Raw genomic sequence first — 20,620 nt, 5'->3', positions numbered from 1 at the left:
GACACACACACACACACACACACACACACACACACACACAGCAAGAGGGGCAATGTGTATGAGAGACTGGCTAAAAGCTAAACAAAAAGAGTGCACTAGAAAAATATTTATGAGTATTTGTATGTCTGCGAGTTGATAGGTACGTATGGGTTTGAGAGCATTCCTGTATGTGTTCATTCACCTTTATCTGCCTATTCTCTGTGTATTAGAAAATTCTGGAGCAAACCAAGCCCTTTCCTGTATCTTTTAATACCCTGGGCCAGTGTTTCACCCTCTCTGACAATAACATAGTCAGTGATTTGTGTGTTACTATCTTTAGTGGAACATAGGCACTGCTGACCTATCAGTAGCTAGTAAAGGAGACCTGAACTGGCGAGTGGAGCTATAAGAAGGTGGGTGTGGTGAAGCTCTGCTGTGTGTCTTCAGGGTGTGTTGAGGGTCTCAGATGAGCTTGACCTGCTTTTTAGGAGAATGTTGCGCAATGCCTGGTGAACTCTGTTCCAAACACAGAGGCTCAAAGATCAGCAGTAAGCCCAGCTCAGGTTTTAAAGATGGCTTTAGAAAAATGAGATCAGGTGACAACTTACACTTTAACTAATAAGGTAATAAAGACAGATGCTTCCTTATTTTCAGATTCCTGAAGCACTTATAAACGCCTCTTGGCAGGATGTTGTTTTTGTGACAAACAATAAAATAAATTAAATTTTATTGGCTATCAAGGATTTCTTCTTGCATGACCCATCAAAACATATTCATAAAAACACTACAACAATATTATAGACCTTTATACAAAAAACAAATATACCAAATGTACAATATATACTTTGAGCGTAATACAGGTTCACAAGTATGACTCCCTCTAATCCAACTTTTATCTGTTCTCCGGTGAAATGTGGCCCTGTCCTCTCACATTAGGAACATCACTCTTAACTCATACCCTTATTTTTAGTGCACTGCATCAGAGGTGCTCTTAGTATAGTTTGGCTGGTGCATCTATTTCAGTCCTCTATGGACTAACATACTGTTAGTGGGAAGGAGGTGAAGGGTGAGGGAGAAGAAAAAGAGCGTAAGAATTGAACAACACTGTCAAACCACATCAGGAAAGCAAGTTGGGACTTTGAAATGCTGGAACATACTATGACCAACACCTCTGTAGGGGTGGATAGTACTTCCATTGTTGTGTGGAGAAGACAAGTATGTAGTTTAACTGGAGTGGGAATAAATAAAGAGAAGTTGACGAGGATAGGTTAGCAGTGGGAAAGAGATAGCATAGCTGTGTCCAAAGAGAACAAAATGGGGTGTAAAAATATTGCAGGGGTTATGTGCAGTAGTATTTCTTGGATGTGGATAGTAGCTGAATTGAGTCTAGATGTCATTTTCAGATTAGGCCTACCAGGAACTTTTTCCGTTAATGACCAGCCAGTGATGTTCCTTCATTGTAAAAGTCACAGTGATAGAAAATGCATAAAATCTAAAACATCTAAGAAAATACAGTGCAGCCTCAAGGCATTGGTAGTGTAGTGTCTTAGCTACATGGGCACAACAGCATCTATAATTAAGATTTATATTCTCAAGTCAAACTCTCTGACTCCATAGCGACGCAAATCAATATTCCTTTGTGAATGAGGGCTTGGGGCTCTCATAGCTCATTTCACCAAATAGATCTGCATTTTGTCAGGAAGCCTTACATAGATAACATTTAACACGGAATGCAAGCTGGCATTGTGGTGAAAAGATTGTTGTTTTGAGGACACATGTTGGTATTCCTGCAATCCTTTTATGAACACCACAAAGAAATAATCTGCAATCACTGATCGAAATTCCCAACAACAAAGCTATATTAGAATGATATAATTTGAAATTGTACAATCCCCTGCTGTGCTACAGCAATAGCTCAATGTGTCAACACTATCATATGATGTAAACTTTAAATATCTGCCCGTCACCAAGATGCCCCATACTGATGGAAATAAACAGTTCAAACTGAGTTTCGAGCATGTGACAGCACAATGTGCAGCTCTTATAAGTGGAACAGGAGCTGGATGTCAGCATTTGATGATGGTTTTATTTGCTCATTTTCTGCTCGTCTGTGTACAACGAAGATTAATCCGAATTAACTGACTCATTCCAAAAATTGAATGGACTCAGCAAATTAAAATGGATCATGTGATGCCATCTTTTTGATTTATTATTCATAAAAGTAGACTTTATAATGACTGTATTTTAAGAGTATCTTCTGCACCCACTTTCAAAATTGAGTTAAGTAGCGATGCCTTTCTGGAGTAGACTTGTCACTCCTGTAATTTACGAGCACTCTCACTTGTTTAGAGCAGTGCATGTTTCTCTGGGGAGCTATCTTGAATAGGTGATGTTATCATTTTGGGGGACATAAACAGATGGCTTATCCTCTGCCAAATAGCTGCAGTAGTTTATTCTAAAAAAGCTGTTGCTTCAGTGCACTACCTCAGAGGACTGATAATTAACATTAACACAAGCTCATCTTCTGCAAGTTTTCTTTGTGGTGAACTGCATTAGAAATGTGAACCAGGCTGCTTGTCAAACTATTTTATTGGAGGGCATTGATCATAGTGATTACATTTGGAAAGGAAAACACGGGCCCTTGTAACTATATTAATATATATTAAATATATTTTGTTGGTGATAAGGGAAGATGGAAAACAATGTTTTGATTTGTTAACCTCAGAAATTACATCTATAAATTTTTCTCTGGTCTCTCTTGCTCAAACACATACACACACAAAGAAATAGCGTATAATCAGCGTCTGCAGTTTCCTGTGGAGGGGAAGGCAGCTTCTAAATGATGATCTTTATGTTGTGGTTCAATGAAAGCCTGTGGTCTCAGTGTTACTCTGTATATGTTTCTATTTTGTGAGTGCATGTGTGTCAGAATGTACCTAACCATTACCATGTCTATTGTGTGTGGTTGTCAAGCCACCATGAATACAACTAGGGCTTCAATTACAGGGTGAGAGGAAGAACTCAACTGCCTATGGCTTAGGGACATTATACTTTTATCTATGACTTGACGTCGACATTTACACTCTCACAGTCCAGAGTGAAAAAAGAGAGATGACAGAGAAGATGCTACACAACAGAAATGAGTCATCATGCAGACAACCACTGTGATCATTATTGTCATCTGCAGCATCACCATTGTCGTCACTAGCATTACCACAACCAGTTTATTTATCTGCTCCTCAAATTTCCAAATCAGTATTGTCCTCGTCCTCTTTTCTTTCCCCTCCTCATCTTCCCCTCCCTGCTACTGTACCTATAGCAGAGACCCGTGCAGACTCATGCTAATAACAGCTTTTCTCCTGTGACAGATCCACAATTGGCTTTAATAAAAAAAATGCCTTCCTGCTGGGGACTTACTGGCTCATTGCTCTCTCTGACTCTGTAAGCTGTCACAAGGTGTTACAGCGCTTTTCTATCAAGTGTCAGCTCACACATACCTATTTGCCTATGCAGGGCACCTATATCACTGATTCATTATAGAAGATAGTATGTGTATTTGGCAGATGTCACTGGAGCTTACACTGTGCTGTTATCAAGGTAACAGGCGTTGTTTGAGCTGTAAATGCATTCAGAACTGACGTGGCAGACAGAACTAAGGACGGTGAGAGTGCTTGAGTATTTATCATTGGATTATTATTGACTACAAATTATGGACAGAAGTTTGGATGTTGAGTTAAGTGACTCAGTTGGAATAAAATGAATTCTTATCCTTATTTAATTTCAAATAAAAAATAAATATCAGTAAGTGTCAAAAAACATTATAGAAAAATTGCCTCAATTTCACGAGACATTAACAAAACATTTCAACTATGGTGCTAGACTAGCAGTTAAACCTGTTTCCAGGATTTATGCTACTGGCTCCAGCTATTGTACAGACATGACAATGTATTGACCTTCTTATGTAACTGAAAATATCCCAAATTATTCAGAAATAGTAAGTCTGTTTCCCTTTTTCACAGCAAGAATGTCTGGTTTTATTTTATACAAAATACCTACAAGTTGACCAGATTTGTGAAAGCAAGATAGGAGAGAAACTTTGTGTTTCTAGAGAATCTTGGTCTAATTTGTAGCTTGCATATTTTCTTTACTGCCTTCTGTCTATATTTGGTATAAGACCAAAGTCATTTTTCTGGCAAAGCTGTAATTTCTTCACTCTCTCTGGCTTCCTGCAGTTCTGCCCATCACTCTTCACTATTTCAGTCGCTTTTCCTATATTCGTCCCTCTGTTCTCTCATTTCTCCATCCATCCATCCATGCCTCTGCTAACCTCTCCATCATGTCACCAGTCTATTCTTTCTTTCCTACCTTTAACTTTCCATCTTTCTTTCCCTCAACCCTCTCTTCACCCATCCAATCCCATCCTTCTCAGCTAGCTGGCTGAACTGCTGATGTCTGCAGTAGCAGTGGAGCGTGGCCAAGAACTGTCTTAAATCAGACTGATTCCTAATGAAATGCACACACACACACACACATACACACACACACACACACACACACACACACACACGTGAGCTGAAATGTGTGCCAGGCATCTACACTTGTGTTTGTCCAACCTAACATATGGACATACAGTAGTAAACACACACAAATGCACCAATATTCAAAACTACACACACCTACAAACTTGACAAAAAACATTTTATCACTCTATATAATCACGTAAAAGATGATAAAACTAAAGAAAGAAAATCATAAAAAAAGAAGTCACTGCATCTGACAATTCAGTACTTCATATTTGATGAAGGTTCCCAGTGAGAAGCAACAATATTTTCTTTGCAGTGCTCACACAATGAAATGCGCCATATTTTATCTTATTTTCTGTGGCAATGTCAAACCAACTAACCTAAAGCCCTTTGAGTTTCCTGTTTCGGTAAACATATCTCCTTCGGTGCTTTAAGGATTTTTCATTTTATTCTAATTTTTCCCAAGAAAGCTTTTTGCTGTCAATATCAATTTACCCAAAATATCTATATTCCCAAATGTAATACAACTCATTGTAAATCCGATCTATAATTGGGTAGATTTCTGGATCCAAATATAGACAGCATGTCATGACAACATTGCTTGCTAAAATAGCCACATATTGGAGGGATTCAACTCACCTACTGCTTTTTCACAAAATCTGGAAATTGTCCAATTGGCTTGGCTTGGTCTTCAGTGCACAGAAGATAGCCGTCTGTTCCTTATTATATGTTTTTACTCATCCCACCTCCCATCCCTGAGCCCAAAAACCAGGGTTAACTGACACGTATGTTCCAACATAATCAAGAAGAGAAAACACTGCATACTTTTTTAGCTTAATTAAAATTATTTATATTTTAATTATTTTAGTAGTGGACACCTATTATTTCATTCTTACACACATTACAGGACACAGTCACACTGTAATGGACTAAAAAGTCTGTTAATCAGGGCTGTGCTCCTTCAAGTGAGACCCGCAGATCACATTTCAGTGTCCTGGCAGAACCCCTCTGCAACTTCTCCACTTCCATTTCCTCTTCATCTGGCTGCTACCGGCCATCACAAAACTCACAGCACTGCCAGTAATCCTCTGCGATAGCTGACAACACAGCAGGCACTATATCACTCGATTGGATTGACGTTTTATAGGCCTACTGTGGACTGCTATCAGCCTAAGGGAAGGAGAGGCATGAGCGAGGGATGAAGTATAAATTAGGGCTGAAATGTGGCTACTGTAAAATTCCACAGCACCACATAGAAAGGAGGAGGTCTTTAGATATTTGCTTTGCCAAACAAACATTCCTCAGTCTGGTGGAGGAGTGTGTTTGGGTTTACTAACTGCTGAAGTGTTTCGGTGGAGCCTCTAACGCTGCATGACCTCAGCATGCTGCGTAACCGTGCTCTTGAGTTAAACTAACTTGAAATAACCCAAGAATTAGTTAAATCAGCAGATAAGTGCACTTGTTTTCCTTTACCTCTTCTCCATCCCTAATCATTTAATCCTCTTTAAGATAAAAGTCTTTCTTTCCTCCTTCCTTCAAGGCAAGCTGCTGGTGAGACAGTTCACCGCTGTGACAGAGTATGTGGGAGTGACAGAGAGACAGAGATGCTGTATGAACCTCCAATTATTGCCGAGCTCAGTTTCTAGCCCTGTTTAGCACTGTTGTGTGTCAGCACAGAAACAGCATGGCAGCAAGTTCTCACTGTTGGCAAGAAGGAAGAGAGAACATAATGAGAAAGGTTGGGGGGCAGACATTCACCACTTGTTATGATAGAGTAATGTCATTTGTGGCTGGATGGAATTATATTTTACACTTGACTGCAAATGTCAACATTCCTAAATAGTTGGCAACTCAAACTAAATATAGATGTCATTATGTGATGTTGGTAGTGGTAGTGGTAGTTATCACATGAAATTATTTGCTCAAAGAAACATGTTTTCTGTATGAAAATCAATAATGCATTCAGGAAAACGTTTGTGCCTAAATGCAAGGGATGTCTTAGTCTGATAAATAATGAAGTTGATAAAAATGTAATGAAACTATCAAAGTTTGTTGTTGGATATGAAAGATTATGCTGATGCATTAATGAAGCCCTAACAGTCAAATTGATTTGAGGTGGGTGTTTCTTTAAGAAGGACATTTTTTACCTGCATCATTAGTTTGGGAGTGAGAATCTTTTTCTTTGTTTGTTTTGCTCTCTGTTGTCTTGTACAGTCTTGGGATTTTGTTTTACAAATCAGGGTCTGTGCAGTTTACCAAAGACTCCACTGTGTGCTGCGCTCAGTCCATGTGTGCCATGTGTACTGTAGGAAGAAACAGGAGAGAGAATAAGAGAGTAGGTGAGAGACAGATAGAGATAGAGATAGAGATATGAAGTGATACACCCCCCATCCCTCTTTAATTTTCTATCTAATATTACATCAGCACTGACGTTCTTATGCAATGCCACCCACCGAGGACCTATCAGCACCTCCTACACACAAACAAACACACACAGTTGGCCTCCACATCAGGAGTAGCCTTAAGCATTGTTCTGTGTGGGAGAGGAGTGACATCATTTAGTCCACCTGTGTTGTGTGAACAAAACAAATAATACACCATAAATACAGTGTAGTCTGAATCAGGTAATATACTGTAATCAGGGTATGATTGAGTCTATTGACATTATATGTTAATTCATATCAAACTATGTGAATGTGGCGTTATGTACCAAATTATGTTTGCACTAAGCTAAGTGACCACTGGCTGTAGTTTCATTATTGTTATATGGGAAAGATGAACCTACATACCCAAAATAAAAAGGTTTGATTACAGTCATAACGCTCATCATTTTTAAAGGCAATTCATAAATTTGACAAAAAATCAGAAAGAGCATAGGTGTCTGTGTAAAACGTCCTGGTGTATATTATGTTAGCAGGATTTTCAATGTGCTGCCCAATTTTACTGGATACGTGCACCACAAATATATAAAATATAGCTATATGTAAAATAATAATGATAGTCTCCACAACATGTAGAATAGGTCTGAAGTCCTATCCCCAAAATGAAATCCACAGCAACTTAGCTGCCTCTAACTCTGTTTCTCCACGTATTTGTGATGAAGCCCCTGTAATTAGCCCAGGATGATGGCTGACAGCTTACGTTTCATAAGCTAGCAAGTCTTACACCACAATTCACAGAGCTATTTGTTTGTTGTTTTAGGGAAATGATTAAGGGATTGTGAGGACAAGCAGAATTTTTTTTTTTTTAAGTACAATATGTTTGAAGAAATTCTGATGAGTATGTATGAGCCTTGCTAACTTATAATAAATCACATTTCATCCTAAAAAACATCCCAAGAAATATAAAATGTTATTTTGGCCAAAGCGCAATAATAATAGTAATTCATATAAAAATATGTAGCAGGACTGACTCTGAAATGAGTCCTTATTCCTAATAACACAGAAATGCATTTTTATAATGTTGAATGCATATTAATAAAGAAGATGGGATCCAGTGTAACTTGATTGTTAGACCTTCTCTATGCAGCAGTGTTGGTTGACAGGTGTGTGGTACATTCCCCAGATCACTGCACAAACTGGGCCATACTACTGTGGGAGACTCAGTGGACACAATCTAAACTTTAGCTCTTGTTTAGATACATTTTTCCACCTGGCCTTCAGATTAAGGTCTTATTCAATATGAGTCTGATATTAAAGGAAGATTTAAGGCATAGTAACTCAAATGTTCAGACTGTTTAGTGCACTTAGCATCAGAACAAGTTGATATCAGCTACTTCTGGTGCTGAATTATTTTGTTGTAAGTGGCTCATTCTGAGTCATTTGAGTTATAATTTCCCTCTCTCTCTCTCTCTCTTTCTGTCTGTCTGTAGCTCCCTTCTCTCTCTCTCTATCTTTCTTTCTTTCTTTCTCTCTCTCTGTCTGTATGTCTGTCTGTCTGGAGAAAGTGAACCAGGGAAATGTGTGTTCAGGCCTGCATGTGAGTGTCCTAGGCAGCCTTATTAGTGGGATTATTGAAATTCCAGTGTCCTGAGTCAGTCAGCGCTGTTCCAGCTGTGGAGCCATTTCCTAGTGATGTCCAAACAGGTTCATGTAGACTAGAAAGCTCCAGTTACTTCCACTCACAACTGCAATTTAGACAAACTGGCTCTCCTTAGAAGTATTTACATATATTTGAATCGTTACTCACATGTGCCTTTTGCCACTCTAATTATATAATATAAGCAGTAAATCTCTTTTACCTCTAAACACAATCTGTTTTTCTCTGGAGCTGACTTCATGTTAGCACATCTGAAGAGCACAAAACAGACATACCACAGAAGTGTTGATTAATGTTTATTACTATCCCGCACCACTGCCAGTAAATGCTGCAAAGATAGCATGTTTGACGGACTTCCTGTCCCGCTGATCCACATGAGCATGAGCTGCACAATCCTATCATCACATATTTTAAACAGCTTCCTTCGACAGCTAGAGAATACATGAACTTTGTTGACAAAATATATTAGCCCTGCACAGATAGTTGTGGAAAGTATGGAAACAAAGTTTTTGCTTCATGACTTTAAGTTTCAAGTCAGGATCTATTTGGCCACTTGTCACCAGGGTTTCTTTCTTTAATATGTGTAAATATTATTCATGAAAGTGTTCAAAGCATTCTGAGGTATAAGCCAGGTAAATCCAGCCTGACTCTAAGTAGACAGAAAAGCTGTTTAGAAAGCAATAGCTATATTTTTTCTCAGCAACAGAGAAAATTTCATGGTGACATGTAGGGTATAGATAATATGGATTAAGTGGTGAGAGAAACTTTTATATTACTATGTTTTTGAAATGACTGTGTTCTCTCTATTGCCTTTAAAATAGTTTTGCTTTATTTCTCCCAACTAAGAGTATGTGTGTAGAATGTGCACAGTCATATTGTTCTGTTTGTGTATATGGATATATGCGATTATGTGCATGAATTCTCTCTCCAGTCTTTCCCAACATGTTCTGATATCTTTCCTCTCTCCTGGCTACAGATCAGCCTTTTAGCATGAAACCTCTCTGAGATACCAGAAGAGCTTAAGTTACTCCAGTGTCCTCCCTCTTGTTCTTTCTCACCCCAACACACAAATATACACACTAAGACGTGATGAATAGCAGGTGTCCACCCCCCAGTGCCTTCTTTTACTCTCACCTCCCCACCAACACCACCAGTGCCATAGATTTTCAGACAGCAGCACAGCACTGATTAATCTCCACTTGACAAGTTGAGTCTGATTCATTTTCCCTTGGATACTGCAGAAAGTAGCCAAATTCCTCACAGCTGCAGAGGCAGAGTAGAGTGTTACTTTACATAAGACTCATGGATGGTTTTAATGTTAAAAATATGTTCCCTTTTATCCAGAAATAGAGGTTTGATCCCCAAACAAGAGTCGTGCTCAGATACAGCAGTGTAGTCAAGTCTCTAGGCCACTAGTGTTGTTTTTACTCATATTTCTATATGCAACACACAGCATGTTGCGACTTGTAGTAACCGAACTTTGGCCTCACTATCAGAATAATGCATAAACCAGCAGAGAGCTGTAATCTGAACTAAATACAACCAAAATATATCAGTTGTGAGATAAATTTTTAATTCTACCTAATTAGGCAGAAAGTTTAGAACTTAGAAAACAGCCTATAAAAACATAGAGACAGTAGATCTACACAGTGACAAGGGTTAAACCATGATAGTTAGTTTTCTATCCCCACCCCTTCACTGTATCATGGGGACTCAGTGTCAGGTATGGGAGTGGTGTGATAGACTGCAATGGAAGCCAGAGCACGTCACCCCAAGAGGTGTGGGGAGAAGGAGAGGCCCATGACACTGTGTTTGTTTTTAGTTTCTTTCTGCAGATAAGAGCAGCTGCAGTTTAAAGGGCCGGGCATGTGTCTGCTGGGGATAAGAACTGTGTACAAAGCAAACTGGACAACTCCCACAATGCATCAGAAAATCTAAATACAGCTTACAGAGTGTGATCGTGTGCGGCAGTGTGTTCAGTGAAACCCAGAATCACCAGACAAGCCATGGAAAAGTCACTTACAACCACACATAGAACTTTGTAAAACTTAAGTCCTAGTTCTGTTTGAACAAATACAAGGCAGTGTGCAGCTGCAGGGTGTCTTAATACAGTGCAAGAATACATTTGAATAAATGTAAACTGTTTCTTGCCTCCCTACCAGTAGCAGCTTATGTGTTCCAAATGGGCGTGTGAGCAACTCTCTGAACCAACTATGTCAATACTCTTGACACTCATTTAAGTGTCAACAAATGTTATCTTTCTCATTAATGTGTGCTAGAGGCAAAACGTTTAAGAAGTCTAACCTCTAATACTTGTTGCAAACCTCTAAAACATAAACTGTTTTGCTTTTTTCCTGTTCCAAATATTCATTAAGTTCAGCAAGAAAACAAAACACTAACAGGTAGATTCTTCCATGTTGACCTGAGATCCTCTACTTTTCGCTGCAATGTGCAGATAAGGTGCAGTGAAGTAATGTTCAGATGAAAACATAATTCCCTCCAGCTTATCATTGCTCAATCAGCTCCAGCATGCTTCCAAAAATAGATGCAGTGAGGGGATGGACTAAAGCAAGGGGCTGAAAAGCCATTAACTATTTTTTTGCTGAGAAGGGTCACATTACCATAAGGCCATGTCAGCTGGCTCGAACCACAAGCTGAGCTGAGCTCCACCTGTTTTTATGACAAGCGAAGGGGGGACTGGGTGGCTGAGGAGTGCGCTTGGCACTGGATTAAGCATCAATGGTAGCGCTGGCAATGTTTCACTAGCACTCTCCGTCTCTCCCGGTCACCTTGCTCTATGCTTTTCCCATAGTCTCTTCTTTTCATCAAGCTTCTGTCTCTCCTTGTTCCTCTTGGCTATTCTAATCCCACTCTGAGCTTGCTCTTACTTTTGGATTTTGTCCAAGCATCAAAACAAACACATTTGAGTTAATAGCATTAGAATTCCTCATCAAAATGATTAGAAAAATTTGGCACTCAAATGTTTATATAGAGTACATTAAAAGCAACAAGATTTTACTCTTCAGGGTGACACAGTGTAGATGATCAGCCTATGCTACATGGTCACAGTCCTGAGCTGTATTACACAGAAATCAATCAATAAAACATGTGATAGGTAGAACGCGTGTACAAAAAGACACCATCATTCATCAAACATATTTTTACACAGCCCATCAGGCCCAAAGTGATGATGAGCCAGTCCCAGGGGACCATGATATGCCAGCAGGGTCAAGATGATTTTAGGCAGCCAGCACTGGCATGATACAGTCCAACAACCTCCCATTAGAAACAACAACGTTTAACATCACAGAGGTCTCCTCTTCAACACTGGATGCCCAGGTACTGGTCATCAAGAAAATTTTAATTTTGTCTGAAAATCACACACTGACTGTTACAAAAGCTACGATATACCTTAATAAGACCTGAAGGCTCAAGCCCAACAAGTCCATCTACTACCAAATGAAAATCCAAATTTACAATGCTGCTGTCAAATAAAATCCCTCTTTATTATTTATTATCATAACTGTGAAATCTGCAAACTGATTTGTCCCACGATTTTAAAGAGCTGAATATCTAAAGTGCTATAAATTATATATTGTTATATATTGTAAAAACATTGTATAAACATTAAGAGGGTTTACCTGAAATGTCACCTTAGTTTTTCTATTTTTCCTACCCACATATATTACAATACTCTCCAGCTTTAGATGATTGGATCTCATTATACCCTGCATAAAAAAGTTGAACCAGTTATTCATTAACAGGACACATCTTTAAGGGCACTGGGTGAAATGTAACTGACCAGTTTGGCATTCAGCTTACCACTCCTGAACTTGTTTTAGTACTGTTTTCCAGTGCTGCATGATGATGTGCTCATTACAGTTAATGAGTGACTCTGCTGACTCCCTGGAAGAAGGGATGGGGGGGCTTGTCTCCCCTCTATAGAGAGGTCAGAGTACAAAACAGCAACAACCAGAATCTCGCATGAAGTGATTCAGCAGATGCTTTGCTTTGATTTACACCTTAGAAGATATCTAGCTTGTCACTAACAGTTGGATGGACTAATAATTAAGGGACAGTTACTAAAACCAGTGTTTCTACACAGGGCCCGCTAACAGATAGCTGCAGAATCAGATCTGCATGTTCGCACAGGGTTTTCTATAAATGTTCCGTGTGCAGTGTTTTAGTCTGTGTTCTGTATATTTCATGCTTCTGAAATTGCTTAGATGGTTAGCAAACAGCCGTATGAGGCTACAGTTTAGTTCAAGAGGTTATCAGGCTTAACACATTCCCATTATTCATGTGTATATTAAAACCTGGCCCAAGGGCAACTGTTATCTAGCACAGCCTGCATGGTGTGTTCAAATACTGGTCTGCAATGTGTATATATTTGTTACAGGTCAAGGATATGAAATGTTCAGGTATGTAATATATTGCCTATTGCAGCATTTATTCCTGAGATGATTTGCTAATATAACAAAACAAGCCTGCACTCTCTCATCATTCATTCATTTTGTAAGTTAACAGTCAAAACTCTTTCCTAAGGAAATAGTAATGTGAACCAGGCTTATTTGGGAAACATCTTATTGTGCTGACTTCAGGAAAGAACACTGGATTTGTTACAAAACCCTAAAATCCCCTGTCTTGTCTCCTTTAAGGTGTGTAACAACAAGCTAAAGCACAAAAACCAATGACAAACTGAACAAGCATTATTTTCAAGCTTTTTAATACAAACTTAATAAACTATCAGTCCCTCTTAACATGTAAGACACTGACTCCAAATATGTTGTTATACCGTTTTTTTTATCAAGTATTGCACAATGTAGGTACAAAATTAATATACGATTACATTTTGTCCATAATATAGCAAAAATCTTTAAACTCTTAACAGAAAATACAACTCTTATGTTTTTCAAAAAAGCAAATATTCTTAAATCCCACCACTATGGAATATTCTGTACACAATCTTTAGAATAGTCAATGTTTTTTTTAAGATGGATTCATTTTCAGAATTTCAATAAAAAAAGAAAACATAAAGTTGCTGCAGCCATCACAGATCACTGGAGTAGTAAAAAGATATAAATGCAATACCATATCATAGAAACAATAGATACTCTGATATTTTACAAACTCTGTACTAAATTAAATTATACAATTAGAAAAAAGACCAGGAAATCCCACTTATTTATACCAATTTCTTGAAAAATTGGCGATGTCCAGTTATGTTTAAATACTGAAAGAGGCCATGACTTGTGGTGGTGTTTTTTTTTTTTTTTTTTTTTTTTTTGTATCTTAAAACAGTCACATAAAAAAAATATTTTGTGCTTGGTTGGCAAAAGAAATAATGATGCATGTTGAAGTTTAGGTAACCAAGCTTGGACATCTTGTACTACAAGCTTCATCGTTTAAGAAAAAAAAAAAATTATAACTCAAGGGGGCAATGTAGTTCACCCTCGGGCTCATGCTCTTAGACTCGTAACATAGATCTTACAGTTGACAAGTCACTGTTTTCTTTAGTCCTTGACATTCTGTTCTTGTTTACACTTTTTTTAAATTTTTCAAAATGTGCATTTGTGTTTGTTGCCCACCTATCACATTATCTCTGGTCATTTCTGTATGAAGTAGTAGCTTAAGTAGTACCTTTACATGTACTAGTTGGCCATAACTGGCTGGAATTGCTGGTTAGAATACTGCATGTTGTTCAAGCTGAAATTCAAGCCATCCATAAGGGACTTGTCATTAAGGCCACCATAGGCCGCAAACATGTCAAAGGCATTACTGTACTGCAGCGGGCTGAGGCTGAGCGAACTGTCCCCAGGAAAGAGAGCACTCTGGTTGCCCTGGCCCTGCAGGCTGGGGAACACAAACTCCTTGGCATTGGGGGACAGGGCTGAGGGCTTCTGGTGCTGCTGCTGTGCTCCGAGGCCCAACCCGTACAGAGAGTGCATGGAGGTGGAGATGGCTTTCTGTTTCAGGAGACTATTCACATTCAGGCCCAGGTTGGTGGGAGAGGTACGTGCCACTTTGTTCCCAGCACTACTGCCGCCATTGTTGTTGCGTCCGCTGCTCTTCATCTTAGTGGAGCCAAACTTGGTGGCGGCGAAGGTTGCTGTTGTGAAGGTTAAAGGCTGTGTGGAGCGGGGCATAAAGGTGGGGCTGACTGCTGCCGAGTGGCCGAAAGGAGGAGAGGGTGAGCTGGAGCCTGGAGAGGCACCATTCACAGGCTCACTGATGGGCATGAAGACCTGTGCATCCGGATTGAAACTGTTCTTGATCTCCTTGTCCAGATCAAGCCCCCCATTGCTAGCTCCATTTTCATTGCTGTCATCAACATACAATACTTTGACAGGCCCCTTCTCCCCAATCTGATAGGACACTTCATAGGGATCAATCCACACACTGAGATCTTGGGGCAGATTGTTGCGGACATCCTCAATGTCCAGCCCACTCTCTTTGGCGGCCTTCTCCACCACAGGGTCGACCTTCTCCCCCACATGGATACATCTGAATCCTGAGCCCTTGTATGGCTTGTCTGGGTACCAGTGTCCCTCATATTTCTGCTTCAGCTGCCGCTCCAGCTCCTCGCCAAAAATGTTGACCCGCCGCCTTGGCAGTTTGTTATACAGGTACGAGATGATGAAGTTGAGAGCTACTTGGATTTCAAGCTGCATAACTAAATGTTGAAGTTTAACTGGTGTGTGAAGATGAGGTGTGTCTGACCTTGACTGTGTCCACTGGGTTTGCTTTGTTTATCCGTGGTTGGCAACACAGACGCGTTCCAGGCAGGATGGCAAAAGCAACCAGAAGTTGGATAAAACAAGTTCAAAAGCAAAAGTGCTGTTTTTGTAGAAGTGGTGTCCTTCCACAGGGTGTGATACTTTCCCTGCAACAATTAGTACATAAAAAAGCTTAGTCACTCATTTCAATATGTTAAAATCATAATGAATGTGAATATTTGTTGACAGGAGCATGATGAACACATTTTCGGCTCATTTGACATTTTTACTCTCAGGTATCCTTTAAAATTTTAAATGCTGTTTCGATTCCTATGCTCAGCTATAATAAGCTGAACTTTACTCAACAAACAGCCACATCAGAATCTCTCAGAACATCCAAATAGGGGGATCTGTGCAGCTTTATGTGGAACCTTAACAGAGAGCCAAACGTCGTTTCTTGTTCATCTGGCCCTGAATTGTGTAAATACTGTTTATATAAATATCAAAAGTATGTTTTGGACACAGTGGGTCGGTATAGGACTCGGAGTCTTGTTACATAACCGGCTTTAGAAGAGTCTCCAAACAGCAGGACACAGGAAAACTAATGCGGAGTTGTTGCATTTAATTAATGAAAACGGTCAAGCAGACTGAAGAAATGCCTTCTCAGTAACGGTAATGGTGGATAATGATTTGGGTGGATTTCGAAACTGACAGTCACGTCCCTGGGGCTGGTTCGAGGCAGACAACAGCGCCGATGAGTCGGAGCGTTTCCTACATTAAAAACAATGTCGAAATAAGACTTAAAGCGCTGTTGCTACACCCTCAGGTTTGGCAATTTCACATAGAGAAGGGGAAATAGGCTACTTCAACCTTAAAGCCTAACCTTAGATAACATGTAAATGTCACCGACTATAAATCCAAATAATAAAACCAGGCTGTGCTTCAGTATTCATCGCCCTTGTATTGAGTGAAGACAAAGCAGTTTAAATAGGTAAAAAATGATCTATGATCTATTTCTGATCTATGAAAAGAGACATGCAAATAACTGCAAACATTTATCGCCTCTTTAATGAAACTGCTCCCGTAAACAGCCTAGAGGAGACTCCTGGCGGTTGCGAAATGGCTACAGGTCTTAATTCATCTCGTCGTTTTTATAAAGTTAAGACTAACGTTGCTGCAATTTCCCGGCAGGACTTTAACGGTGATCCGGATGCATGTGACACTAATAGAAATAAGAGACGCAGTAAAGTGATATGTGATAGGCTGCACTGAGAATTCACAGGCAACACAGACGCATTTCTAGCTTTGTAGAAATATTATGTTTTTTTCTTTTTGACTGAGATAAGAAATAAAATACATAGTGCACACTTATATCGCACCTTACACACACACACATACATACACACCCCTCCCTAACTTCATGGGACTGACGCAGCAAATCAGCTTAGTAAGTATGAACAGATCTACAGCACAACAGGCACAATAAAGACAATGACATTCAATATATGAGTACGTAACAATTCCGCTGAAAATACTTACTTTTTTGTAAAAAATAAAGATTCTCAGTAGTTCTGAAGTACCGTTAGTTAGTGCAAATAGAAAAAAAGTATAAATACTTTCTTCACATAGAATATATTATCAACAATACAAAAAAGTATTCCAGTATAAGGTAGATCTCTCAGGATTGGCGTTTACGGTGTCTGTTTTTAGAGTTATTTTGCGTTTTTCCTCTTTCAGCAGGCTTGCACAGCGGCTCCCTCCTACTCGGGAGTTTTGCAACTTCGTCCCCTCCTGATCCAGCGTTGCCTTTATTTATAGCTTTCCTCCGCCGTGGGCACGAGGTAGGCGGTGATGCGGTTTCAGAGGTCAAAACAATACGAGTGGATGCGATTGGTCCAGAATGCTAGTCCCGCCCTCGAAGCGAAGCCGTAGTCGTGCGCTCATTGGCTGATCTTCGCTGTCAATCTGAAACATATGATTCTGTGAAACGAGAGAGACGCCTATGATGAGCGTTTGCGTCAGAGATAACCTAGGTCTGTGCTGACAGCAAAAGGCAAAAGTAATTAATGTTAAGACACAAACGTTGTTGTGTGGAGAGATACCCTGCTTTAGTTTCACAACATCTCCGCGAATTTCTGCATTCAGAGATATTTATACGGTTAAAACCTTCGCCATTACCCAGGAACATATAGGCTGATCTAATCATCATCTCTCTACATTAGGGTCACTGCAATTAACTGATACACGAGTACACGTGTCGTTGCCTTAACGTGCCGTGTTTAAACCACACAGTCCGGCAGTGAAAGGAACCAATTCTGCGATTATATTTTCACTTATTATCACATTCTTCCCTTTTTGTCTCCGCTGTACGTGACATGCCACGAAAACTGCAGCGGTTATGATGGATGTATATTGCCTGAGAGGAGATTCCCTACAGCGGAACAATACAGCTGGCAGCAGTGTGGGTGGTGCTGAATGCTATCTAGAAAACACATGAGCTGATTGGTCTAAAACGGGGCAGGAGCCCTATGGTGAATGGTTTGTCCGTATCCAAGGTGCTGATGCAGGCTGCGCACGTCATTGCTCGGCTCAAGGCACGCTGTTGCCAAATTTAAAGTGCATTAGCACACACGGGTATATGTTCACGATAAGAACTCGGCGCTGCACTGTGGCAGTGTAACTTTCATTAGTATATGCACTGGAGTGGAAAAACACGTTTCTGTTCTTTTCAGTTAAACCATCAACCACGATAATGAATGAAACACAATTCCTCCTAATGATCAATACCGTTGTTAAAAGTGTGTTTTATCCTAACAATTGTATTTGTTAACCGAGACTCCATAAAGATGGCAGCAGAGAGACAAAGCAGCCATTTACATAAATTACCAAAACAAATATAGTAGATGAGAAACACATACATTGCAACAGCACAACAGCATAACAAAAAAGTCTAAAACATTAGGACATTAAAAATATAAGACAAAGGGTAAACATAAGGCTGTGATGACGTGTATTAAGGCATTTTTAATGTCACTTTTCATATGCATGCATTTTTTATGTCTTTATGTCTATTTAAGTCTCTTGATAACATTCAGTGTGAGAGACATACTTTTATCAGCAGCTGTGCCTCTAATGGAAAAGGGCTGCTGGTGTGCAAAGGCCAGCTGACAGAGTGGACTTTCAGACATTCTTCAAGCACTTATAGGTTTGCTAAGAGTCATGTGCTTGGTGTGAGCTGTGAATGTGTGTGAAAGGGCTCCCATGAAAAGTCCGTAGGGATCAAATACATGAAACAGTCAACGGATCAGGCAGAGGCAGAATAGAGGGGAGATTATTTGGTTTGACATTGCACCGTGGATTCAGATTCACAATCAAGCTTAGAGTGGAAGTGGGTGGGAGAGTGAGCCGCCTGCCAAAACTGTGACTTCCAGAGTCCTGGCAAGGCCTTGTGGGTTGTTTTTACTGTAAACAGCTCAGTGCAAACTCATGTCACATATCCTCTAGGAACACAGCCACAGAGACAGTATTTGATAGCTGCACTTCATGGTAGTTTACGTACTATACACGGTTCATATCCTTTTTGCAGTAGTGTGTAAGTTGTGTGTAGTGTTTTCAGTTGTAACAAACAGCCGTCACCTGACAGAGCAAGGTCAGCAGCCATAATGAGGCATGTTAAGACTGTTATATTGTCTTAGGGTGTAATCCTCTAATGTATCCTCCACGCACTGCCTTGTCTGTCAGTTGTGAAGGAACACCCTAAGATCTCTAATCCCCAAATCAGTCTTCAGTAGGAACCTCAGCTCTGACTCCAGGATTGAGAATGTGGGTAGAGGGAGAAATTAAGTTAAATGAGTAATTTACGAAATGTTGTTGCTCATTTTCAGTATTTTATGAAAATCCAGCTCATCTGGACTTAGTAGCGCTGAAGAAATACGAGAAAACTCATATAGGGTTTCACTGAGAAAGAAAGAGTGTGAAATCCTGTTTCTAACTAACTCATTTACATTTATCTCAGAATCAAAGGTCACTTTCAAAAAATGTTGGACTGCACAAGCAGCATTTGTCACAAGACATCAACCTAACATCTCTGTATTAAAAATAAACTTGCTCTCACCCTGACAACAGAGGAGAAGCAGAGGCTGTCCACTTTGCTGCTGCCTCGTGACATAAACATACAGTCTCCTGTGATAGGCCCATACAGAATTATGCTCAGCAGCAGTTGTGTGCTGACACATAATAGACCCCTTCTGGTTTTCTCTGAATTAGTAGGAAACAAAGCAGGAATTCATTTATTAGCCCTTGGAAGAGGAGGGCAGAAATAATATCAGGCTTGTTATTAAAGAATCATTTGTTTGCAGTGTTTACATGCAGTGTCAAAGGAGGAGTGACATATAAACAGAAGAAGGGCCACTGACACACAAGTAGAGATTTCTCACACACTACCACTTCGATGTCTGCCTCCCCTCCTCCTCCCTTTCCTTTTATCCCTTTTTCAGCCCCTCACCCTCCCTCTTTCCAGCTCAGCGAGCCTTTGACGTCACTGGTTGTTATTACTTAACACAACTCTGCAGAGTGCCCTGGGCTCCTCGTAATAGACAGATGCTTTGCTCTCCCTTTGAAGAGTAAATGAGGTAGCAGGTTAAACCTGCAGAGAAGAACACAGAAAGAAAGCGAGAGAATACTGGGGGTGTAACACTCAACACTAAGATTGGGTTTTTTAGTCAATTTTGTTTTTGTGCTGCCAGAATGAAGGAAATATCCCCATAAAGCACTAATCTTTCAAGAATGTATCGGTAGTGAGGTAAAATGAAATGCCTTTAATAAAAAATGGTGTCATACCTTAGTTACCATTAAACGCCTCAGTGAATTTGTTTTCCCAAAAAGGAAAGTAACTGGATCAGCAGATATATGGTGTATGTATATAATTAGGAAATGAACATTACAAACGGTTTCATCAAATTTGTTGCCAAGCTTCTACATTTCAAGACAGAGATCTTTTAACTGATTATCTGAAAGGAGTTCCCTTACAGCACTGATATTTCTGACAAACTGACGAAATCCTCCCTGTGGACTGACCTAATCATCTGGGTAGGGACAGCAACAAAAACAGCACTGAAGCTTAAACAACAAAGGCCCATGTGGCTCAGTCCACTCCTCTAGTGTGTGAGTGTGCATATATATATATATATATATATATATATATATATATAAATCCCCCAAAATAAATGATCTTTTCTGAGTTAGTCATTCTGCCACTGATGCAGGAAATGGCCACCTGATGTAAAATCTCATTAACTAAATTTCATGACTGACTGAGCCTTTACACCACCATCTTATGGAGTTATCAGGGAATGGCACTTTTCT

General features: G+C 39.8%; 1 protein-coding gene across 1 annotated transcript; it reads right to left on the bottom strand.

Annotated features, from left to right (window-relative positions):
• Positions 1–13,249: 13,249 nt before the first annotated feature.
• LOC113140839 (protein Tob1-like) lies at positions 13,250–17,057 on the bottom strand. Its single transcript, XM_026324887.2, has 2 exons — positions 16,796–17,057; positions 13,250–15,423 (listed from the first exon to the last, which is right to left on the bottom strand). The coding sequence occupies exon 2, from the start codon at positions 15,209–15,211 to the stop codon at positions 14,192–14,194; it is 1,020 nt and encodes a 339-aa protein (XP_026180672.1). The 5' UTR covers positions 15,212–15,423; positions 16,796–17,057; the 3' UTR covers positions 13,250–14,191.
• Between the last annotated feature and the right edge of the window lie 3,563 nt (positions 17,058–20,620).

This window comes from Mastacembelus armatus, chromosome 8 (assembly GCF_900324485.2).
Source record: "Mastacembelus armatus chromosome 8, fMasArm1.2, whole genome shotgun sequence".
NCBI lineage: Eukaryota > Metazoa > Chordata > Actinopteri > Synbranchiformes > Mastacembelidae > Mastacembelus > Mastacembelus armatus.
This window is presented reverse-complemented; position numbering and strand designations above follow the sequence as displayed.

Coding starts and splice junctions, on each gene's coding strand:
- LOC113140839 (XM_026324887.2), bottom strand. CDS start 15,211: ATGCAGCTTGAAATCCAAGTAGCTCTCAACTTCATCATCTCGTACCTG.